Source organism: Pimephales promelas, chromosome 19 (assembly GCF_988280905.1).
Source record: "Pimephales promelas chromosome 19, fPimPro1.hap1.1, whole genome shotgun sequence".
In the NCBI taxonomy this organism is placed as follows: domain Eukaryota; kingdom Metazoa; phylum Chordata; class Actinopteri; order Cypriniformes; family Leuciscidae; genus Pimephales; species Pimephales promelas.
Genome location: NC_142787.1, coordinates 20,049,331 through 20,075,456, shown reverse-complemented (window position 1 = coordinate 20,075,456; position 26,126 = coordinate 20,049,331). Strand labels below are relative to the sequence as shown.

The 26,126-nt window shown below is 38.0% G+C and overlaps 1 protein-coding gene across 1 annotated transcript in view; it reads left to right on the top strand.

Moving 5' to 3' along the window:
* Positions 1–1,706: 1,706 nt before the first annotated feature.
* lhx5 (LIM homeobox 5) overlaps positions 1,707–26,126 on the top strand; it is a 67,883-nt gene continuing 43,463 nt past the window's right edge. The window contains exon 1 of the mRNA XM_039688360.2: positions 1,707–1,977. Coding sequence (XP_039544294.2) covers positions 1,766–1,977 — 212 coding nt within the window. The 5' untranslated portion in view covers positions 1,707–1,765. The remainder of the gene's footprint in view (positions 1,978–26,126) is intronic.

Here is a 26,126-nt window from a genome sequence, read left to right as displayed (position 1 = left end):
GTGCAGCCCTCTCATATTACACATGAGAAGATGATGTTGGTTGTGTTTGCCGTTTTATTATTACTATGCAATTCTGTTATAAGATATAGGTTTATTTACTTCTTTTTAAACATCAAAATGTTGTTAATATAAGCTTTACAAGGACAAGCTCTCACCAGTCTGGTATTAACGTGCTGCTAGAGAAAAGGTGGAGAGTAAAAGAGAAAGAGTGACAGCTAAGGTTGAATCAACTAACACAGTCTCATCCCAAAAAGTCATATAACTGACGTTTTGGGACGTATTTTGACCATACGTCAATATCAGCCTTTTTAGGGCCCCCTTAAACGTCGGTAGATAGCGATCCCGGGCCGTCATACAACTGACGCTTTACCTTTAACGTCAGTTAGGTGACGGGTTAGGTTTAGGGTTAGGTTTAGGTATGGGGTAGAGTTAGGATCCCATAACCTCATCTACCGACGTTTAAGGGGGCCCTAAAAAGGCGAATATTGACGTATGGTCAAAAGACGTCCCAAAACGTCAGTTATATGACGTCTTGGGGTGAGACCGGGTTGAATCAACATGCACTTCTGAAATAAAATTTTAGCAAAAGACGGACTGATATGTTATGGGTGGAGGCACTCAAAGACAGTGAGAGAGGGTGAGATGATGGGACGACTGTTTCTGTGAATACAAGTGCTAAAAGTGTGATCTCCCATATTACACACACATCATGGCTTCTCCCTCTCCCACAAACAATGCATTTACAGTGCGTGCAATATATTGAAATTCACTTTAACCAAGAAATGTGCAAAAAATGAAAAATAAAGTAGATTTAGACTGGTGTTTGCCTATGCAAAGCGTGCAAAAACAGTGGTGTCGTGGGTGGATGCTATGTGATTGCTATGTGATTCTAATTTTTAAACATTATTATTTATTGGATTAAAAAGTAGAATAAAAATATAGTCATTATTATTCATGAAATCATTTATATCATTGTAGTTACTGAGCACTTTCTCTCTTTCTCACACACTCACACACACACACAATCTCTGCGTGCACCAAACTACCTAAAATTATATCTTCAGTCCTTCAAAGGGCACTAAGGTGTTTAATTATTATCAACATATAATAAGACAGATCACACTTTTAGCACTTGTATTCACAGAAACAGTCGTCCCATCATCTCACTCTCTCTCACTGTCTTTGAATGCCTCCACCCATAACACATCAGTCTGTCTTTTGCTAAAAGTTTATTTCAGAAGTGCATGTTGTTTCAACCTTAGCTGTCATTCTTTCTCTTTTGACTCTCTTTTGATGCATTACTGAACCTTGAAAGCTGCAATGACGTTGCTGTTAATGGAGGAACAGAAAGCTCTCAGAGTTCATCAAAAATATCTTCATTTGTGTTTCAAAGATGAACAAAGCGCTTATGGGTTTGGATCGACATAAGGCCGAGGGTGAGTATTACGTTTTTAGAGTTGGTTTAAGAATTCTTCTTTGGTGAAGTTTCTCTACATGTGAGCTGCATCTGAATCAAATTGTGGCGATAGCATAAGCATAGCATCAAAAGTTAAAGCATTTGGAACCAAGCTTGCTATTTTGTTTAGTCATTGGCTACTGATACAGCAGCTACCAATCAGCTACCCCCTATAGACCTTAAATAGCCCCGCCCCTTTTCAGCGCTGCGGTCGTTGTTTTTTGACTTCCGGTCTGTATTTTCACAGCGATCTTGCATATGAACTGCTCGTAAAAAAAATTCTCGGTCGACTAAGACATCTGCTTTACAATGCTTATGATAAACATTACAATGCTCATGATAACTTTTGTTAACTCTAAAATAATTAAATCCACTTCACCTGCTAATTACTCCTCGACAGCGATGCCAGAGAGATATACAGAGCGACCGCAAAAACGGAAGTTCAAAGACAATATTCTAAAGATGACGGCGCTCACGTTTCTCTGGTGCATAAGCTCTACGGATAAGGATGTGATGAACAGGTGAGTTAAAGGACCCATTAGCCTGCGCCATCTTTCATGCCAGAATTTTATAGGCTATATAACAAATAACGTGACGCATAACAAAATTACTAAAACTTAAACTAAAATTAGCTGAAATGTATTCAAAATATGAATAAATAATGTAATAGTAGTAATAAAACATAAAACAAAACACTGAAGATTCAGAACACTTCGGCTTTCTGACTCTCTCTCTCTCTCTCTCTCTCTCTCTCTCTCTCTCTCTCTCTCTCTCTCTCTCTCTCTCTCTTTCCCTCTCTCTCCCTCTTCTCTGTATATATGTAAGTGATGTTGATATCAGTGAAATGACTATCTGTCATTTTAGACTTTTTAGATACAAATACAGTCTGTGTGGATTGTCGAGTGCCGTATGATTATTTCAGAGATGTTTAGCATATTTGTGTGTGTGTGTGTGCTTGTGCATGTGTGTTTTCGTTGACATTTTTCTCTATGTTTGTGAAATCTCCCTTTTCTGTTTGGTCTTTACACTAGAATCTAGAGCAGAGCAGTGCCAAATATTTACTTTGGCAGGTGAACACAAATGGTTTTCCAGGATATGTTTGTGCCACAAATGTTGACACCACTTGCAGTACTGTGAATGCTTATATGCATCTCTATGAAAAATGCATATTATTTCAATGAGATACATTTAAGATAGTACATTAATTTCAACAACAAAATGAATCAATTCATTGTGTATGTATATTTTGAAAAGGTTAAGAAACATATCTGAGCATTTGACTGTACATGTGTGGGTCCATGTAGTAGTGTGTGTGAGTATGCAAGACCCTGGGTATCACTAGAGAGCGTGAAGACAATAATACAAACTGACACTTCAGAAATGAGAGGGTGGTTGCCTGGCGACCGTCACTGGGGTGGTTGTTCCCGCGGGGACGGGGTGAGATGCAGTCTAAATGATATTTGATTAGAACTTAGATCAGTTAGGCGGGCACAGACATGTCTGATGACAGGATGAGAGGGGTGTCTATCCCAGAGGGGTGTGTGAGTGCGTAAAACGTACAGTAATAGACTAAACATGCAAATGCACATTTTCAAGGTTCACTTCTTGTATATTTTATGGTACATTGTACCAGAATGAAATATGATCTTCTGTGAGAATCAAGGTTTCAGGAGGTTTTTTGCTTATTGCACCTGTTTCAGTTCAATTTCTACCCTTCTTTGCCTGTAGATGGAGCTGCAGTGGAACACATAGCAGTTTTGACCTTTGACCTCTCCAGTGGTCCATAAACTCTTCATTAGCATGCATGGGCATCATTTATTTAGCTTAATTGTTTTAGATAAAAACGTGGGCCACTCTTTACTTTTGTATAATGAATTATATAGTATTATATAGAAGAGAGAGAGTGCGATCAGTGTGTTACCCAAAACTCAGAGACCACTAGTGAAATATTTGTCCAACTTTTTCTTTATCCACCTTATTCTGCTCTAATCAATGTGCGCTGCCATGACGACGCCTCCGGTTGTCAACTTCCGGTTCGAATCTGGTCTATGCTTTTTGCCATGTGTTTTAGAGATTGTGTCATCCCCACATCGCTAAACTAAATCGATAAAAAAACCCTTATCAAATGTGATCTTGTTACGTTATTTTTTATTAAATCACAGATAAAAACAAAATGAACTTTTTTCTTTTCAACTTTCGTAGGCTATATTATACGCCGAGTTTCGGTTAATTTATGAGACCAGTGCCCAGTTTGCACGCCGGCGCCTCCGTCATGATCCTCTATTTACTACTATATTTACTTAAACTTACTTATTTATTAAAACCATAGGCAATTGGTTGATTAAACATTGATTAAAATTAAGATACAATTAATAAAAAAACTAAATTCACTTTAAAGAAAGGCTTTGTGGTTTTTCTTTAAGATCTCTGTTAAAGTTTTAAAGTCGCTCTCAGAGCAGTCATGTCCGTAATGGAGAACTGTCACGTCCGTAACATTTTTTTTTCTTCTCATAAATGCGAACACGAAAAATAAAATAAAAAGAAATATTTTATGTTTTGTGGAGGCCGACCCTTCTTCATCCGGTTAGTAGGATATTACTTTTGTTTGTTTGCGCAGTGTAATTCATAGAATTACTAAAAAATATTTTGCTACCTAAAAGTTAAAGATTTGTTGTGTTATGTGTATTTCGCTCATATTAAATATAAAATGCGTTTGTACTAGACTGATATTTTGCTAATGTCTGGACTAGAGTGCTAGCATTCTATGTAAACAAATACTTCAACCGGAAGTAGAAAACTATTTAGTTAGTCGAACCCGCTATGAATCATGGGAAATAGAACGGGCGCAGAAAAAGGTTGCAAGAACGCCACACGTTTTTGTAAAACCTGATCATGATAGTGTCCAGGATGATTTGAGCAAAAAGCATCTTAGGATTCAATTGAAGAAAGAACATCTGACTATCTGTGCGAAGGTTTTTACATGACCATCAGTGTCACAAATTTATGGAAGCTTGTTTCCGTAATAAAACTGTTTTTCTGTTGCTTTGTGCAAATTTGATTAGTGACCTAGAAAGACCTAGAGTCTACATATTTCTTATATGAAATCCAATAATGTTTCTATTGCATTAAAAAAAAAACTTTATAAATATATAATATATAAAATATATAATTTATATTTTGGTTTCAATTTTTGAATTCCAGATTTACAATGTGGTCTCTGACTTTTGAACCCCATTGTGTGTTTCAATCATGTGAACCAATAGTAAACTTTATTTTTATGGAATAACAAGGTTGATCGCTTTTAACAGTTGTATAAAAAATAATTGTGGCATATTTGCCAAAATTGTAGTGGAATAACAGCATAAGAGTGGGAAAAAAAGTAGACAATTTGAAAAATGCTTGCAATTTATGCTCAAATGAAATGTGAAAACAGAGACAGGTATAAAGTAGAAAAATTAAAAAAGAAGGCTGAAGATGGACTTTAGCCCAGAAGCTTTGCATTTTTAAGTTTAATGCTCTCTGAAGGAAGAAGAAAAATAGAGTGAAGAAGAGAGAAAGAAAAGTGAGAACAACAGGTCATGAGGTGGTTTTAGTGCTAGTAAATATGTGTGAGGAAGAATATTTGCTCTGACTACAATGATTTTTTTACTGTTTAAGATTCATCAGTGATAAGATAAATGAAAAGACTATATCTTCACTGATCTGTTCAAAAAACCATGAACATGACTTGCCTCCCTCTGTATTAATAATACACACAAACATAGGGATGCACTCACTCACTCACTTATACCAACACCTAGACACATGCGTACGCCCAAGCACACACACACACGTACACTGGCAGCAGCAGAATTGAATGCGATAGGGAAGTGAAAAATGATTAACCCGGGGTCAGCTCTCAGCCTCAATCTCACCAGCGCTCAAAGAGCAGCGCAGACTGATTTAAACTCGTCATGTTCCGCCGCACACATTTGCATATATTTATTAAATTCAGCTTGCACCCAAGAATAAAATAAAGCAGACCAGGGAGAGAGCGAGAGCGAGAGGGAGTCGGGGGGACAGGCAGAAGGGAGAATATTTAAACGAACAGTGTTACAGATAGATCTGCCTTTTCATTGATTGTGGAGCTCATCTGAAGGCAATAGAAAGGGGGGAGACATGATTTTGGACTTCTGCAAGTGTTCTTATAGACTAGAGAGAGGGGGGCACAGTGCTGGCCAAATCTGACCCTGATTGAATGAATTTTTTTGGCCTGTGGCTTTAAACAAATTATTTGTGATCAGTCTAAAATATTATCATGTTTATATATCTTGTAGATTTGAAATTAATACTAGAAATGGGAAAAAAGTTCAAGGAAGTAAAATCATGGCAAATATTTTATGTACAGTTACATAAATAACAGGAATATATATATATATATATATATATATATATATATATATATATATATATAACAATACAATTGTAGATAAAATGCAAAAATGTTGTACGTTTATATGCAAAAAAAGACACTGTTGTACACAGGAATTGTATGTACAATAACAATTACATAAAAAAACACGCATACATTGTAAAAAATTATATGATCAATAAGTTATGACAACATGTTTTTGCATTGCTTTAACTTATCAAAATAAGTTAAGCAAAGTTATACAAGATTCAACAAATTTTTTATGTAATTTAAGTTTAAATGACTTAAACATCTAAGTTGATTGTACTTAAATTTAAGGCAGAAGCTTTTTTCCGCAAAATGTAGTTACATGCAAATAATGCACAATTTTACACAGAAATTTTCCTTAAAATTACATTCATAAAAATGTACATAAAAACAATTGATCACAAATATGTACAGTTGTAGGCAAAATTGTAGCAGTAATAGTAGCAGTTATGTTCATGCAGTTACATGAAAAATAAGTATACAGTAAGTTACATGCAAAAAATAATGCACAAATAAATTGGACAACCAAAATGTTAGTGCAGTTGTGTGCATTTGCCAGATATGCAAAAAATAAAATAATAAAAAAATAAAATACGTCATAGTAATTGTGAACGATTTGAAGTACTTTGGCATGAATGTTTGATCAACTTTTGTGGGCCATCAGTATTTCTGCAGTAAATTGCCATCTGCACTTTATGTAGGTTTTTTTAAGAGTGAATAAACTAAAATTATGGCCAGCTTTACACAGTAACGTCTCATTGGCTTGCAGTATGATCTGTCTAAGTCTGTCGTATAGGGTTTGCTGGCAGTGTGGATCGACAGAGTGTTTACAGTGTTTTCATTTTAAAGATGTATTTTATATGGCATCTGTCCACTGGAATTAAGATGAGGGCTTTAGGTGAACACATTCAGGTCAAACAATTACATCTGTTGAGTTGGCATTAGCTCCAAACATTGGGTGTAGTAGTCGCTTGTGGTGGTGAGAAATACATCAGAGACTCTCTATACCCCGACTGTGCTTAATATATTTGGTATAAACGCATATGGATGTTCATATGTCGTAACATATGTTGTCGCCGTGCCGTTAGGGTGTAAATCTCATCGTGGTAGTGTTTTTTAAGCGTGCGTGTGTGTGATTGTGGGTGTGAGAGCATTACGGCTCTCTCTCAAGGTGGTCGCGTTACCCCAGAGGCGTGTGACCCCTGTGTGCCTTCGGAATAATCCTTTTCTCCACCTCCACATCCACAGCCTTAAATATACAAGCGTCGGGAGACAGGGGACAAACAAAAAACAACAAACAAACAGCAAATCAGAGGGAGACAGAGAGAAGGAGACCAAGAAAGGAGAGAGAGACAAGGCTAAGCTTATTCAAACGCTGCCAATGGCATACTCCAGTGCAGTCCTGGGCGGCGTGCCAAACGCTGTGGAAACCGTCGCCGTCAGCGATAGGTGGCAGGATGGATGCCAGTATGGCAGAGATGGTGTTAGGGCTGTTGGCAGCTACCAGACTGGATTGTGCATGTGTGCATGTGTGTGTATGTGTGTTTTAGTTAGGCTCGAAGACTCGCTATGTCTGCCAGGGCGCGTGGATGGTGCCAGGGCTGGCTGTGGTGCAGCTGTGCCCAGTGTAGGCTTACCAGACCTGGGCATCCCCACTCAGCCTTCCCCTGCCGCTCCACTCACTCCGGCCGTAAGGGGCTACAGCGCCCCCTGTGGCCACAACTGTGTCTGTCAACCCTAGAGTCATTCCAGCTATTCCTTCTGTCTCGCTTTCTTTCCATCTCGAGGTTATTGCCCTTTTCTCTTTCTCTCTCCCCTCTTACGGCCTTTTGAAGCCTATGGAGGGAAGCATCAGCTTGCAGCATAGCAACACGTCTCTCAAAGTTCAAATCATTTTACCTTTGACCCTATTTGCTGCTGACCTTTTCAACACAATTTGCACAGATAATTTTGACAACTTTGCACCTACCCTTGTGATTTGCACAGTTCACCTATGATTTTGCCTCATGTTTAGATTGGTGATAAACTGTTTTTTCAGTGCCCAGATTTTAACATTAAAGGAGTAGTTCACTTTTTTTTTAAAACTTTTGCCATGTCCATGTCTTTCTTCAGTCGAAAAGAAATTAAGGTTTTTGATAAACATTCCAGGATTTTCTCCATATAATGGACTTCATTGGGAACGGTTCAAGGTCCAAATGAGATTTTCAGTGCAGCTTCAAAGGGCTTTAAACGACACCAGGCGATGAATAAGGGTCTCATCTAGCAAAACGATCAGTCATTTTTAAGTTTTACAAGCACAAATGCTCGCCTTGCTCTGTTCTGTGATGAGCGTTTGTGACTCTCCTGTTCAAACTCATTCTTCAAGATGAACAAATCTTTTTTTTTCGAATCATGACTTGAAGGGTCCTAGATAAGACCCCTTGTCGTTTAAAGCCCTTTGAAGCTGCACTGAAACTCTCATTTGGACCTTGAACCGTTTGGTTCCCAATGAAGTGCATTATATGGAGAAAATCCTGAAATGTTTTCATCAAAAACTTTAATTTCTTTTCGACTGAAGAAAGACATGGACATCTTGGATGACATGGGGGTGAGTAAATTATCAACAAAAACTAGTAAATTGTCAGCACAAACCATATTTATACTATTGTTGAAAAATATTCAGCCAGGATGCATTAAATTGCAAATAAATGCTGGGTTTTTTTTTGGAACTTTATATCAAATAATCCTGAAAAATGTTTTGTTTCCACGAAAACATATTAATCAGCACAACTGTTTTCAAAATGTATAATAATAAGAAATCTGCAATTCACAAAATCAGCATATTAGAATGATTTCTGAAGGATCATGTAACAATGCTGCATAAAATTCAGCTTTGCCATCACGTGAATAAATTACATTTTAAAATTTACTAAAAACAATTGTAAAGTTTTGATGAAATGAATGCAGCCTTGGTGAGCAAAAGAAACTTATTTCAAAAACATTAAAAAATCATACTGACCTGAACTTATGAATGTTGAAACTTTGTTGAAACATTCCCCATATCTAATGTAGTCCATCCAATTGTTTTCATCAGCCTAATTTGTCCAGCTTCTATAAAGTGCCAGTAATTTGCACTCATACACTAAGTTTGATTGGACACATGACCTTTGATGTCAGCAACACAAGATATACATACTACACTAGATAAGTAAGTAGTAAGTAAGTAAACTTTATTTATATAGCACTTTTCACAGACATGAAGGGTCACAAAGTGCTTTACAGTAAAAAACAAATAATAAAAGAAATAAAAATCACAACACGCATTACAACACCACCATATAGCTAGTTAAAAGCTTGTCTAAAAAGATGGGTTTTAAGGTGTTTACTAAAATTTTCTACAGTGTCCAAAGCTCTCAAGACTAATGGAAGAGAATTCCAGAGCCTTGGAGCCACCACACAAAACGCACGATCACCTCTTGTTTTAAAACGTGTTCTAGGAACAATAAAAAGGTCTTGGCCTGAAGACCTCAAGGAGCGACCAGATAAGCATTTTCTCTTCCCTTTCAAAAGTTGATAATCTTGGTTGTGTTGTTTTTTGCTTCTGTTTGTGACACAATTGTGCAAACCCACCAGTTGAAACCCCTGATTTAGAATACAAAGAAACCGTAACTGCTCCCTTCTGGTCACGTATGGTCACCAAGACATTAAAGTCACATTCGACAGCTTGTTTTCGATTTCTGTAACGTATCAAAAGCATCGGCAGGACTTTCTTCTGCTCTAATCTCAAATGCATGTTTTTCCTCTTTGCTATGTATTTAGCCAGCTTTCTTGATCTCTAGTGACCTCGTAAAATCACCTTGCTGTGACATTATCTTTTCACGTGGAGGTCAAAGCAGAGCGCGGCGTTTGCTTTAAGAGGTGCGTTGAAGCTCTGACGTGAGTCATGTGAAAGTGCTCCTCTGGCTCTGTGTTCTCTTCTTCTCCATCTGTACCTTCTCTCTGCATCACGCTCTAGCACAAGCTCTACCCCACATCATTCTCTCATTTCTCCCCTCTGCCTCTCTTTCTCCACCTCCACCCTTTTCACCCAGTCTCTGGTACCCAGCCATATGTGTCAGCTGTGCCAGCACCCCTCCTCTCCCATTCTTCCTCCTCCTCTCGGCCCCCGGGCCCCGGACCCCCCGCGTGCGCCACCCCCTCCTCTCCTCCCCCTGCGAGGCACCGGCTTTGTAGGCTAATTAGCAGTGAAATTGGTGAATTGCAGGCTCGGGCACACATGCACAGACACTTCAGCTGCAGCAAGCGCCACTTTAGGCACTGAAAGGACCTTGGAATACAGAACACAAAGAGAGGGAGAGAGAGAGAGAGGGAGGGGGAGGGGGTGGGGGTAGAGGGAGGGGTGCGAGAGAAAGACGAGAGATGTGAGAAGAGTGAGAGAGTTTGTCCGAATGAGTGGACCGGTTTGGAGTCTTTCTCTCTCACACATTATCCAAAAGCTGCTTTAAGTTTTATCTCTCACAGCACATGCATTTCATATGGTTCATTTGTCATATCCTGTCTGTCAACCTGCTGTTAGTTTTTAGGTCTTTGTGACGATTTGTCAGTACACTAGCTCTGGGAATGACATTGCAACAGTAGAAATGAGTCGTCCGATGTCAATGGGCTGAACTGCTTTTTATTTGCATGTCAGAGGAAACATGATGCTGGACGTGTCCCAAACAAGTCAAGGATGAACTTGAAATGAAGAGGTGTTTGTTAGGCACAATGTGAAGTTGTTGTTAAAGATTGCACTTTAATATAGCTTCACAACTGACCCTTTTATTATTTTTACAACTTTTTATATATATGATTAAAGTGTTTAATAATGTAAACCACTCAGACCAGATTTATCAGTTGTCATAAATAATCTTATATCTTTTTGTGTGCATCAAATTTCAAATTAAAGTAGAATAAATATCAATTATAAAATAATCATAGATGGATACTGAATATCAAGATTGATTATCCTAAAAATGTGAAAAATTGTATAATAAATAAAACTTTTTTAATTAAATATATAGTAAGATTTGATCATGCTGTTTGTTGGCTGTTAATGTTTTAAAAAATGATTTAAATTGGAGTTGTGGCCTAGGAACTTTTTTTTTTTTTTGGACATTGTTTAATTTCAGACAATCTGGCATTTAGAAGCACATTTTATTTTATTTTATTTTATTTTATTGTTGTATATTCACAGGAGACCGGAAGTGATAGGGAGGGGCAGCAGGGTTGGGATGACTCGAGTCATATTTAAATTGCCTCTTAAATTCACTCTTTCTATGCTTCTTTCAATAAAAGATGCAAAATACCAAAAATGACATTTGAGTAGAAATAGAAATGTTTAATTATGAAAGAAACAAGGTTCTGGGTGATCGTTCTCATCTACAGCAAGTGTGTGAGTGGAGTAATGATAGACTGATGGACTGATGTCGTCTCTCTCTAATGATGGCAGAGAGAAGACACCCATTCCATCATCCCCCTCTCATCTCCTCTCCCCCCAATCTCATCTGATCTGATATTAACAGGCAGTATTAAAACCATGCAACACCTTAACAGACTCATTTAAAATTAATAACTGGTAATTATAGAGGAAGCTGGTTCAGAGTAGCTTAGGAGGGGGAAGGGTCTATGGAGACAAGGAATGGAGGACAGTGATTCTTGTCATAGTTCTACTCTCAGGATTTCACTTCTCACATTTGGCTGAAGAAAAATCCTTCATTATTTATTTATTTACTTAGTGCTTACATTTTATGATGTTCTAAGTAATCATAATCAGTTGGTTTTATGTGTGTTGAATTTTCAAATAAGGGTCTTCTACACAGTGACGGGGTTTGGAAATAGGCCTACTATATTATATACTATGCATGCTGTCTAAAATATTGCAAGTATGCAATGACCTTCTGAAATGGTGCATTTTAAATAGTAGTATGCAATATTTTAATTTGTCACATGACCTTTATCATTAGTGAATTAAGTGAGTCAGTGCAAAAATTAACAAAGAAAGTTGCTAAATCAAGATTGGTCCACATTGCATTGTGGGATATTCATGTATCAAATGTAGTAGGTCATAGAGAATGCACAGTATACATTTTTCAAGTACAAGTAACATGTCAGGATGTCATTCTGAACATAGCCAAAGGGCTTCTGTCTTCTTCAATCCCACTATTCCTCTGGGACACTGTGTACATAAATGCTCTGTCATTATCACAGAGGTTAATAAACCCTGGCTGGAGAATAACCCTGCTAGATCAATACCCACACATACACACATACAGATATAGAGGTACAGCCACTGGGCTGCTTTTTTCTATCATGGAAGATATTCTGAATACATTATACCCAGTTCTATTATCCAGGCATTATCATGAAAGGAAGAGGAAAATGGTGGTTTAGTCTTTAGTAAACAGATCGGATGTTTATTCTGAGGTGACAATTATGCGCAATTTTCTGGATATTTACAAATTTTACCTAAGATATCACTGTTTTCCCTTTTTCTCCAGAACATCAGTCCGAAAGGACTGGATGAAAAAACAGTAACTCTCTCTTTCTTCTCATAACACAAAAGAGGGGCTAAGGGAGAAGAAAGAGGGAGATGAAATGATGGGGTTTGATATTGATTTGTGGGCATGCCGGCTCCAAACTGCCTGTGTTAACGCCCTGATTAAGCGAAAATTGAAGAACTGATATGATGTCATTTCGAACTAAATCAGGCCAAAACAAAGTTCGTTTTGGGTTTATTTCCAGAGTTCGATACAGCTTGCCAAAGCGAACTTTCCAGAAAAGTAGACATTAGTCAACATTTTTGAACTATACCATTGGTCCATGGTGATTGCATAATAGGTAGATATGCTCTGAGGCTCCGCCTTCTTTTGTTGTGGTAATCTGATCCATTTCTTCTGTTCAGTCCGTCGAGATTAGACATGAGTAAAAACATGAACCGCTTTACAGTACATGAAGTTTAAATTGAAAGAGACACTGACACTGTTGTTTTTCAAGTTTAATACTTTAAAGCTGCTTGCTTTAACCCATTCAGACCCTGTGTCCATTACAATGGACATCACATGTCAGCCCCCTTTTTTTTAACTTCTGGAGCATTTCACCTAGTTTAAAGCCTGCAGTCCATGAGATTGGACGTTTGTCATCCAATCAAATGCCAGAAAAGCTCTGCATGTGGTAATTATATATAAAAAACACTACATTGAAGAGAAGCATGTCAGCACTTCACTCCAAACACAGAAGCAAGCAACATTTTCTAAGTTATATTTACATTTTGTATATATTTTTTCCAGTATTTCATGGTTTGTATGTAAAATAGAAAGATTGAACTTATTAATTAAAGTTAAAAATCGACTTTAGAATTGCACATTTTAAATCAGGATTTTTTTAAATGTGTCTGTCCATTAGAATGGACAGTAGGTTTGAAAGCCTGTTACTGAAGTCACATTTTCAGTAATGCTGATTGAAATTTCTTTTATAAAAAAATAATAATATCAGTGTACCGATACATTTTTGAATTTTTTTCATGTGCAGAATATTCAGTTCTGAAGTGCTTGAACATATTGCTGATGAAAATATCTCAGATGTTGACTTTATGTGGAGTAATAAGGAAGATGAAGATGTAAGAAAAATATCCATATTTAAAACTTTATATAGTAAAATAACTTCTGGCCAAAAGAACGTATGGATTTGACTTAAATCTAAAGCACAACTTAAATATTAATATTTTTAATATTTTATATTAATATATATATTTTTATAGATAGATGCACTTTTATGATGCATAGATCTACTTTTATCATGGATAGATGAACTTTTATGAAGGCTAGATGCACTTGTATCATGGATAGATGCACTTTTATGGACTTTCAAAACAAAAACAACCATTTACAGCCAATATAAAGCTTGGAAGGGTCAGAACATTGTTTAATATAACTCTGATTGTTTTCATCTGAGAGAATGTAATATACACCTAGGATGGCTAGAGGCCAGGGTGAGAGGCCAGGTTAAATCATGGGGTAATTTAAATTTTTGGGTGAACTATTCCTTTAAAGGTATAGTTCACCCACAAATTATATTTGTCATCACTTACTCTCATGTTGTTCCCAACCTGTATGAGTTTCATAGACCGTTTTTATTCTGCTGAACACAAAATAGGTATGATAAAGAATGTCGGTAACGAAACAGCTGACAGTGGCCATTAACTTCAATAGTATTTTGTTTTCCTATATATTTTCCAAATAACTATATGATATTATTATAATATAAAATTATCATTATTAGTAACTATTTAGAAAATTACAATAATATTTAGCAGTAATGTATCAATATATATTACAGTACAATGCCGTATAATTGATTACAGCAGTAATCAAATTGCGAAATTACGAAATACAGTAAAAATACAGTAAAGTACTATTTTTTAGTTTGCATTACTGATCTTGTGCACTGTAAAGTGAATTACACTAGGTACTGGAAATCGAAATACAGTGACTTGCTGGCAACCGTCCTGCCAGTACTGTAAAAATACAAGAAAACCCAGGATGCACACCGGAAATGACTCTAACATGAATGCATTGATTGATTCCTAGGTTTATTTTGTTATGAATAAACAAATGTGCAATATATAAAGGAAAAACCTTACGATTAAAGTTGTAATGTTATAATGTTCAAGTTTTTGATCTAAAAAAAGAAAGATGCACACAGAAAATGACCAGATTGATTGATTCGAAGATATTTCGTTTGTTACAAACAATGTGCAATCTGTAAAACAAAAACCTCAAAATTATAGTTGAAATGGTATACTGCTGGAATTTTTTTGACCTTGAGAAAAAGCTTAAAGTATAGACCAACAAATTTTATGTTTATTAATTTATTTTATGTTGGTACATTTTTCGGAAGTACACCTGTTTTGACCTGATGTCCATTGGAATGGACAAAAAAAATCACAATGAAAGCCATCATATAAAAAAAAAAATTTCATTTGTTTTCATTTATAGAAGCCTCATGAGCTGGGAAAATGTACTTTTATATTTTTCAGAAACTTGAAACATAATTCAGGTCTGAAGGGGTTAACAAAAAAATCTATTGTACAGTATAAAGTGGTAGCCTATGTAATCAAATAAACGTGACATGACTTTACTGGAGTGCCGAATTGCAGAGCTTGTGCAAACATCCAAACAAGCTTTCTTTACTGTTTTCTCATCAAAGCTGAATTTTCATAGTCATTACTCTAGTTTACGTTGTCTCATGTCCTTCAGAAATCATTCTAATATGCTGATTTGGTGCAAAAGACACATTTCTTATTATTATCAATGTTGAAAACAATAATAAAAAATAGAGTAAAAGCATGTATTTGAAATATAAATCTTTTGTAACATTTTAAATGTTGCGTTTGATCAATTGAATTACACATTAAATTAGAAAAAGTGTAGGGTGAGACTTGATTTCTATCCTTTGGCATTAATCAGTGGGAATGTTTAGGAAACCTTTTTTTTCTCTCTCTCTCATCAATCTAGGCTAGTCCTGTTATGTGTAATTCACTCTTTCTCTTTATCATTGAGAGTTGACTGAGTTTTCCACATGTGTGCGTGTGACTGCACCTTGTTAGCACATCTATTAGCAGGTGTTTCAGGTCTAGGCATTAAAGTCATTTGACCATGTTCTTAGGTGTAAGTAAACACTGAACCTCAAGGTAGAAAGCAAATGACTCAAAAAATATCTTTGAATTTCTCCTTCCTTCACACACACATAAACTGTATGACCGTGATATGAAGGTAGCTTCTGACGCATATACCACACTGTGCCACAAATTACCAAACATGTACACACATTAAATAAAACATAAAAACAGGTCACAGAACAGATATTCCGGCTTCTCAAACACACAAGCAGTCAGGCTTTAATGAGCACTAACAAGGCCAAGAGCAGAGCAGCAGTCTCTTTAACAGCCAAACAAACCCCTTGCTCTCTTTTATACACTTTCTTTCGCTCTATCGTAATTTTACATGGTGATGGTGAGGCCCAGTCTAGCACCTCTGTCTTATCAAAGGCCAGAGTAGGAAAAGGGAGAGGAGAAGAGGAAAGAGTGTGTGTGTGTGTGCGTGTGTGATGACACCTTTCTCAACGATCCTCCCAGCCCCCTAGCTTTGCCTGTAGGCTTTCTTTAATTAGCTTGCCACTTTTTTTCCTCTTTTTCTTAAATTTTCTCTCACATTCTCTCTATCTCAGAGTTCTACTTCTTTCGCCTTGTTATTTATGTGTGGTACTTCTCTCTGCGTTTACCTCGGGTATGTTCATTTTAAAGGGGTAGTGTGTAATGTTTTCAAACATGTTTCGTGCAAGTTTACGTGCTTGACTAATAACTTGCATTTAATCAGTCAATTGTTTTAGTCCTTATTAAATTTATTTAAATTTATATCAGCATGTTGGATAATTTCTGAAGGATCATGTTACACTGAAGACTGGACTAATGAAACTCAGCTTTGCCGTCACAGGAATAAATGACATTTTAAAATATATTACAATAGAAAACCTTAACAATGTAACAGCAGTAATTTTTACATTGATATTATTTAACAAAATTACTGTTTTTACAATATTATTTATTTGTCTGTGTTTTTAATGTTAATCAAACAACAAAGAACAAAGAAAAATCACTCACTGCTCTTGACAGAATAACTTTTGTAACTTAAGGATTAATTAATAAGGAAGTTTGATTTAAACAGCGAGGACTATTCAGTATTATTTGACATTTATTAAATTTATAGATCTGTAAAACTAGTCATACACCTGAAAAATCTGAAAAGCACTGTTTTGTATCTTTTTATATTGTATTTATTTGCATTGCTTGTAATTTGATGATTTTTGTAATTGACTGTTTCCATGTCTTTGATAATGTATTCAATTTATATTAGTTAGGCTTGTAGTTAGATGTGGTGTCAAAATTGCAAAACAAAACTTGTGAATTTTCACTGGTATCTAAAATGTTGGCGTCATAACTGGCTGTTTTTGCAAAAACAGTTTCATGGGTGGTAAATTTTGGTAACACTTTACAATAAGGTTCATTAGTTGACATTAGTTCACTACATTAGTTACCATGTATAAGAATGAACAATGCTTCAGCATTATTAATCTTAGTTAATATTAATTCCAACATTTACTAATACGTTATTAAAATCAAAGGTTGTATTAGTTAACAGTTAATGCACTGTGAACTAGCATTAACGCACAATGAACAGCTGTATTTGCATTAACTAATATTAACAAAGATTAATAAACACTGTAACTAATGCATTGCTCATCGTTAGTTCATGTTAGTTAATGCCTTTACTAATGTTAAATAATGAACCTGTAAAGTGTTACCCAATTTTTTTATGTCCGGTACATTTTCTTAAAGGTGCCTTCTGGAACTAAAAATCAAAAAATATTCCATATTCCATAACAGATGGGGGCAGTATACCTCCAGAAAATGTGTTGTGCCGCTGCCGCACGCACTCACGTCTTCAAACAACACAAACGAGCGCTGTTTTGCTCTCTTTCTCCGCATATTATTCAAATCATTTGACACGATAGTAAAAGGTCGGAAGACCGCAGTTTCACGTGGAGCATTTGGAGATTTTTAGAGATCAGAGACTAAATGAACAACATCTCAACACTAAATGATGAAGACCGACTCATAGACGCCTGTCTCAAAAACAAGCTGTTGCATTTCGACGATATGGGAAAATAAAAGCCTGCAGGCTATTATTTTAAGTTTACGGTATTCGTTTTGTTCATATTACACTTTTATTGTTAGTTTGAATTAATTTGACAGACAGCATTCGCTGATGTTGATCAACCTAGCGAAATTCAGAGCTGCCAGCTCTCACGAATTCACCGTGAGACACATGCAATTAACACTTAGCAAGCAGGTTAGTTAAGCTCTCAGATTCTGTCAATTTTATTATGCAATTCAAACAATAAATACCGTTTTGGCGCTTGTACATGTTACACCACAGATCCCTAGCGCACATGAACCGATCATCTCTACTAGCTAATGGAAAAAGAACCCGAACACTGTTGAAAGATACAGTATGCTACAACTTACCAAAATGTATTCCTCATGCATAATGTCGACCAATCATTTTTTGAACTCTTCCCTGAACTGAAATGTAGTAATGGGCTGTATTTCCACACGACTGACATCAGGTTCAAGTACACACACAAGCCGGCGTTAGCGCGACTCACTCGTGTACTGCAGTTTGGCTGGTGGTAATGTTGCCCGGCCGCATACCACCTCCCATGGCCGGAACTGGTATTACGACACCTACCGGGCCGGGGCTAGTCATTTAGCATGCTAATTTAGGTTTATATCTCGGCAGCACTATAACTTGTCAGTTTTTTAATTACATCATTGCACTTATTTCTTCTCATTCTTTTGATGCGTGTAGCTCATTTTTTGGATATTTTTACCTCAATTATTACATATGCCACCTTTAAGTCACCGGTCATTGGCGTGCGTGGCAAATGTGTGGTATTCCACCATGTTTTACACAGACAAGCCCCCAAGTCGTAAAGATCAGGGATTAAGATCCAGTGCTTCCCACTCGTATTTACAACGTTGTGGTGCTGTTCATGTGCGTTCATCTACATACAATCTTTCCAACAGGACTTTCACACTGCATGAGATAAGTCTTAAAAAGTCAATGATCATCTTTATTTTTTTCTTTAAGACTTTTTAAATTCAGTTACATAAAAGAAAATATTGGTCTAATCTGATCCCGAAAAGTAAGACTGATTACCCCCAACTAACTGTTAGTTGGTCAAACTTCTTAAGACACAATCTTAACATAACGGCTATGTTTATGCAACTGGCTCTTGAATAATAATACATCCAGTGGTACAGTATTTTGAAGGCATCTCTAGCACCAACCTGAAGTTTATTAAGTTTATTACTGCCACAGTAACTCATGATTACTCTTTATGCTTGCAAAGACATGAGTCAAAGTCTGACTGACAGATAAGAAGGAGTGTGAGAATGAATCTTAGCTACGAAAATATGCCTGTGAATTCTTCAAGACCCCATAACATACATCACAACATTCTATAATACATCACTCTCCTGTTCTGATGTATTAAATGACAGTGCATGTTAGAGATAGAGACAGGATAATTTGTCCATTAAGGCACAACACAGGAACCCAGGCTGTCATTCTGTCATGCACAAGTGGCAAGTGTGTACAGTATATGTGTTAGTAGCACATTTGTGCTTTGCGGCTAACCCATTGTGGTCATTGTGCGAGTGAGTGTGTATGAATGGGTCTGTGGGGAGGCAGACAGATTGAGCATTAGCAGCCATCGCTGTCATCTCAAACAGCTGTCCTCTTCCCATCGAGCTATTCACACAGACATGTTTGCATTGTGCCGCACGACCTTTCCCAGAGGACCCACACTGAGTGAGAAAGAGAGAAATAGAAACGCCCCCTTGTGTCATTCATTTTTTTCCAATCTCTCCCTCCATCCGTACTCCCCCTCCTCCCTCCATTTTGCCGTGTTGTTACGTGCTGATGTGTCTTATCATACAGCTCAGAGATATGTCTCAGGCACACACACACTCACACACGTGTGCAAACAAATACACACACTCATCATAACTCTCAGAGATATGTCCACTTTATCTCCCTTTTCCAGAGGCCAGTGGAAAAGCCTTCATGCATATTAAACAAACACTTTTTTTTCCCTTCTTTAAAAAAATAAAAAATAATACAGGCAAATGAGGAATTTCTGTTAAACAATCACAGGATAATCACATATACAGAAATGCACATGCTGAGGTCAAAAATTGAAACAGGACTGCATAATGTGTCTGGTATAGTGTTCTTTTTTAATTTCATGTGACTCCACACCCATTGTCATCAAGAATACTTGATTATTTCAGTTTTGTTTTATTTTACCTTTCCACATTCCTTCCATAAGGATGATCTGTGCCATGGGCTTGTTGTGTTGCAGGTGATGTCATGTGGCAGTGGTTCAGTTTTACTCTGTCAACGTCTGCCTTGATTTTGTTTTGGTTGTTATTTCTAATGTTAATGGCAACTCTTAATTTTTTTAAATCTATCTTTCGATTTCGCCAAGAAAAGCACAAACTAAGATGTAGCTTTACTGTAAACTATGCTTCTCCATCCATTTACGTTTCTTTCCATATGGTGATGTGTCTGTCCTTCTGTCCGCCGTTAACGGCTGCAGTGTACTTGGCTCGTCAGCACAGCTGCAACTACAGTGTGGTCTCCCCAGTGGACCAGACGAGTAAGGGACATCTCTAGGGTCTTCAAATGGTCACCTTCCGTCCTCAGTGTTTCGTCGACTAGCCCACGACACCTCCGTCGACTAGTGCCAGAGTCACGCCCCTCCGTCCCCCACTCAACTCAGCCCAGCTTACTGACCTTTACATCCCTCCTTCCTTGCTCCTTGTACTTCACATGTGACCTAACCACTATCTCACAATCTCTCCACAATATGCGCCAATCCGTTTGACTAAGGTTGTCGAGCCCAACTGTCTTCGTTAAAGTAGGTTCAGTGGCAGTGGTTCCGCATGGTATAGAGAATTGGTTTTAACACCTTTTCTTGGTGGTTGCTCGCCTGGGCGGAGGAATATTGTGTTCTGCGTGTAATGTTTTGCTAGAACAGGTGGCAACTTATTGGTCATGCTACGCTTGCCTTCCAATACTAAAGCCAAACATTGCAGTACTTGGTCATGGCGCCAGGTAAACTTACCTTGGCTAAGAGCCACATTACATCCTGTCAAAATCTGCCTTAATGTGGCAGGTGATGGACACAAAGGAAGGGAGGGATCCTCTCCTACCTTGAGGTTTAGGTTCTGCGGTGATGGGAGAACACCATATGTTGACCTCATAAAGAAACTGATCCTACTCTCTTCCATTGACCAAAGGTCTTGCCAGCCCATCTTGCGTTGTTCCACACTCTCATCCACTCTCCCTCCTTGGCCTGGGAAATTGCCTTTATACACCTCATCCTGTCCTCCTGCTTTCGCACCTTGTTAACTATCAGCTTCCTCCTTTGAACTGGGCCTGCCTTGTTCCATTTAGGAGGAGATAAACTGGGCCCAAAACCCTCTCTTCCATGCTGTACCTGTCCCACGATATACCCGTGGTGTCCCCCTGGGTTCTGTACTTGGGCCTCTTTCTCATATACATCCTCCCTATTGGCCCTATTATATGCAGTCATGGTCTTAAATTCCACTGTTATGCAGATGATATGCAACTCTATTTGACCACTCACTCTCCCTCTGACACACCACTGTGCCACTGACTGCCTCTCTGACTGAAATTATGGATGCAAAACAATTTTCTCAAACTCAATACAGATAAAAAAAAAATTCTGCTGATTGGCCCTAAAAACATCCTCTCTAAATCACCAAGTCTCACTCTCAATATTGATGGTTCATCTGTTCACCCTACCCCTGTGGTCAAAAACCTTGGCATTTTGCTTGACTCCAAATTAGCTTTGATCCTCACATCAAATCACTCACTCAGACTGCCTTCTTTCACTTCCACAACATTGCCCGCCTCAAACCCTTTCTCTCTGTTAGTGATGCACACACTCTGGTTAACTGCTTCATTATGTCCCGCCAAGACTACTGCAACTCCCTTTTCCTTGGTCTCCCTGTTAAATCACTTCAAAGGTTACAATATATTCAAAACTCAGCAGCCATGCTCCTCACCCATACCAGACTATCAGCACACATCACCCCCATTCTCTACCAACTCCACTGGCAACCAGTTCTGTCCCATATCAAATTCGAGGTACAACTACTCACCTTCAAAGGTCAACCTTCAACCTTGCTCCCCCTTACATCCGCGACCTCCTCATCCCGTACACTCCATCCCGCTCACTCAGATCCTCTGACCAAAATCTCTTGGCTATCCCCCGCTCCAGACTTTCCACCCTGGGTGGCAGGTCCTTCAGTGCCTTGGCCCCCAAACTCCCACAACCTCTTAGTGACTGTCCCTTACTAACCCTCTTTAAAGCTCATCTCAAGACCTTTTTGTTTAATGATCACTTCTCCACACCAAACTCATAGATTCATTCACATAACTTGTCTTTGTTGTATTGCTTTGGTTGTTGCTGTTGTGTATACTTGCCTTTCCACTATGTAAAGCGACCTTGGGTTTGAGAAAGGCGCTAAATACAATACACTTATTATTATTATTATTATTATTACCTTCAAAGTTTAATATTGAAATAGGATGAAACTGACTGATGCTTGTGGCACCTTTTTCTTTAGGTATAAAGATTCCACCTGCTCTGCACCATGTTCTGGTACAACCTGTTTTTCCCATGCCACTTTTATCAATTTCCACAGAATCCGTAGAACTGAAGCAATCTTGTACACTCTGTATGGAACTCCATTAGGCCCTGGAGATGATGCCTTTCTCGCAGCCTGCTCTACCTCTTTCCACTTAGATGCTCAGACCTCCATTTGGTATACTGGTAGATTGATAGGTGGGATGTCAGATGGAATTTTGCATCTGTATGCGTTTTCCTTTCCTGTATGCGTATATCTCTCTAGCTCAACTCTAGATGCTTTTAAAATGCCATTCTTTTCACTAGTGAATAACTTTACGAATTTGAATGGGTCTTTATAGAAATTATGTTCCTTCTTTTTGTAGCGTTTCCGTAGGCGCTCAGCTCTGCGTAATGTTGCCAGCTTATCTTTAATGGACCTTTGTAAGAGATTGAGTCCCTCCTTCTGACTTAGTTCTTTTCTTTTCCATTGCTTCCTCTGCTGTCTCATTTCTCTAACTAACCCTTCAATTTTCTGCAATTTTCTGCAAAATCACTAACTGTGCAAGCCCTCCTCTCCTCTATGACAGGGGTGCTGATATCCTGTGAGCTGTGGTTTGCTTCCTGTCATGGGATTTCATTCGACTGACTTGACTGACTTTGTAAGAAGTACTGATCAGTGCGAGGCCCTTATCCCTTCTCCCTCAAGCATTTCATTTTCCCCTGATGAACCTTCAAACCCTGACCGCTGTCAACTTGCTCCAGCCACAGACACAAATTTGGAGTTCAATGACTTTACTAACTGCAGATCTTGAACTAGTCTTACTCTTTTCCATATCCATATCCATTTCCAAGTCGTTAACCATGTTGTTCAACATTGAGTCATCTCTTGCAGACTCTAGGGGTATTTTTCTCTTTAATTTGTCAGAAGCCTTGGGTGGGTGTCTCCAGCATCCTGTAAACACGGAGCTAAATACTGCCGACAAGGGTAGCTAACCCTTACCAGCCCCATTGGGGTCTCTTTCCTCCTGTCAGCTGTCTCTCCAGGCTGTCACAAGGTCTTTCCCTTGTTGCCAGCAGCACTAGTATTCATAGCAGTCACTGGACGTATCCAGATCTTCATGATTTAATTACACGAGAGTAGATGTTAACCCCCTGAGCCCGACGGCGTCGTCGACGATGCCACACGTCACCTCCGATAAATGTTTACATAACTCGATGACAGATTTATCGATTTTCTTACCGTTTTTTCCAGCAGAAAGCTAACGAGCTAGCCATCACGGGGGTGTCTTTCGGGTCTTTCTAGCCTTTACAGAAGGTTTTCTATCCAGCCTGGAACTTGTGCTTCCTTTCAGAGGTTTTCAGCAATAAATCCAAACGCTTTATGTCAAACTTTGATAATCTTGAAGCCCATAATTCATAAATATTCGGTCATTTTTGCCGCTAGCTTGATGCTAGCGGACATCCTGGATATCACGTGATGTTTTCACGTGATGGTTTTTGACCAATTACAGGCTGATCCGTTGTAAACATTGGTGTGCGTCATTACGCATGAACCAAGCGCTGATATAGTGTAGAGAGATAGAGAGACTCACGGAGACGCGCGATTCACAGAGAAACACAGCGAAATGGACGTAAATAAAGCGCTGGTCTATTTTGGTGCATTGCAGGATGATGGATTTTCAGGAGAACAGAGCTTTTTGACAGATGAGGAACTAGATTAGGATAGACCCAGCTGAAGTGCCATTTATTTATTTACTGTAAAAAAGTATTATAGTAGTATAAATGTATTATAAAAGAATAAAAAGAACATAATAAATAAAAGAATAAATAAAATAGAAATGCAAAACCTGTGATGTGGCCCTCTGTGTGATTGCTGATAGGAACTGTTTTGAGGCTTGGCACCAGTGAATTTCATGAGGCCCCAAACGCCTGGACTTCTTTTGGAAAAATGTCAATATTTTTTTGTTCTGTACAAGTTATAATGTTTATTCCTGTGCTCCAGGACTCCAAAGACATGAACAAACTATTTTCCAGAGGAAAATTGCTTAGCTTTTATTTATTTGTGTGTGATTTCAATAAATAATTGAGTGATTCCATTTCCGATTTATTTTTTCATTTGTCTTTATGGTCCCATAACTTATTTTACATTCAGGTGACATCAATGTAACACAAATATGCTGAAAGTTCAATTTGTCCTGAAAAAAAAGAGGTGTGTCAATTGTCTGTGCACCAAAGGGTTGATATTTTACAAGCTTTTTTAGTAAATGACACCAGACGGAAAATTTATTGTAAAAATACCCTTAGGTCTCAGAGGGTTAAACTTCATGCTGATTTGTACTCGGCTTTCGTCAAGATAAGCACAAGCTAAGATGTAGCTTTACAGTAAGTATTGTAACAATCGAACCATATTGTCTATAGCGTGCAACCTAAGTGCACAGGCGTAATTTGCAAGCGGAAAAACGGAGCACTTCTCTTGCGCTGAAACGGATCTGCTCATGGGCAAGGTTAAAGTGTGCAAGCAGACAATCTACAGGACAAAGTGTACACACATTGCGGACCTGCCTATATAGGCTTATAATACAAACACTCTTTAAATAATTTTTTTTTAAACATTTTTAAAATTCCATTGACGCAAACGCAAATTAAACACCTTTGACTTTAGACCAGGTTTTTGTTGGTCAATGGCGCAGTCTATTTAAGTTGCCTCAAAATAGAAATGCACCAACAATACACCTGAACAGACCTCGTTTTCAGAACAGCACACCCATGGGTGCACAAATAAGCAAAAAAAGGATTTGCTATTTAAACAAAGTGGCACAGGACATGAAAATGATAACTGTGTCGGGCTGAAACTGAGCAAAAAACAAAAAAACACTTGCGTCACTGAGCAAAACACACTTGCGTGTTTGATAGAGTCTATACAGAGTCCATTAAACGGACTGTATTTTATCCCCCAACAGCTTTTAATTTCTGTTAAAAATGAAATATGGCACTAACTGGACTAAGGTCTTTAAAGTTTTTTTTACAGCTTCATCACAAACTCTGGCCATTGGCTCACATTCAGTGTCCAACATGAGCCATATCCAAAGGCAGAGACAGACTGGTCCAATGAGAAGCAGGTGGGCTGGGTATAGACAGATTCCAGCTCCCCCCTTGTCATCGGTCCACTATGGGTCATCCAGACAACGAAGCTTGAGTTCAGAGATAAGGCCTCCTCAGAATATTGTTACGATGGCTAGCGATCTACATGTCAGGGGTGACGTTTATGTGTGCGTGTGTGTGTGTTTTAGACTGTTGCACAGCAGCTCTGATAGGCATCTCCAGACCCCCCTCTCAGACTGCGAGTATCAGCCCAGCACAGAGCACCTCCGCTAGGCAGATAGAAGCTCCTCTGGGTGGTGTGGGGAACCACAGGACCCAGGATTAGGTGGCTTACGCTGCTTATCGATAACATTATGGGGGGTCAGAAGGGTTAGGGGTGCGGAAGTGCATGGAAATGGGGGTTTATAAAAGAGGTGCTGGTGAACAAGATGGGATTTGAGGGTATTTGCAATGCAACTTAGACTGGAGAATATTGTTCAGTAAAAACCTCTAGAGACTTGCAGCATATTTAAACTGTTGATGATCTATAAATCCCTACGTGGAGCCCTTTGGGGTTTTAAATCATTTCCTAATGCGAGAGATGAGTTATTTAGGTTTGTTTACAATATCATGGATGACTTTTTAAGTGTTTTGACAGAGTGTATTGCACTGCAAGAAATCATTTCCTCAATCAGTATTTTTATCTCGTTTAGTACACACTTATAAATGTTGAAAGAATATTGTTCAAAATATGTACTTAATTCAAGATACATCTATCTAAAGCTATCTTGTTTAAATTTTTACCAGAAAAAAGAATAGAAATACAAATTAAGAAACTGTAACATTTTGCAG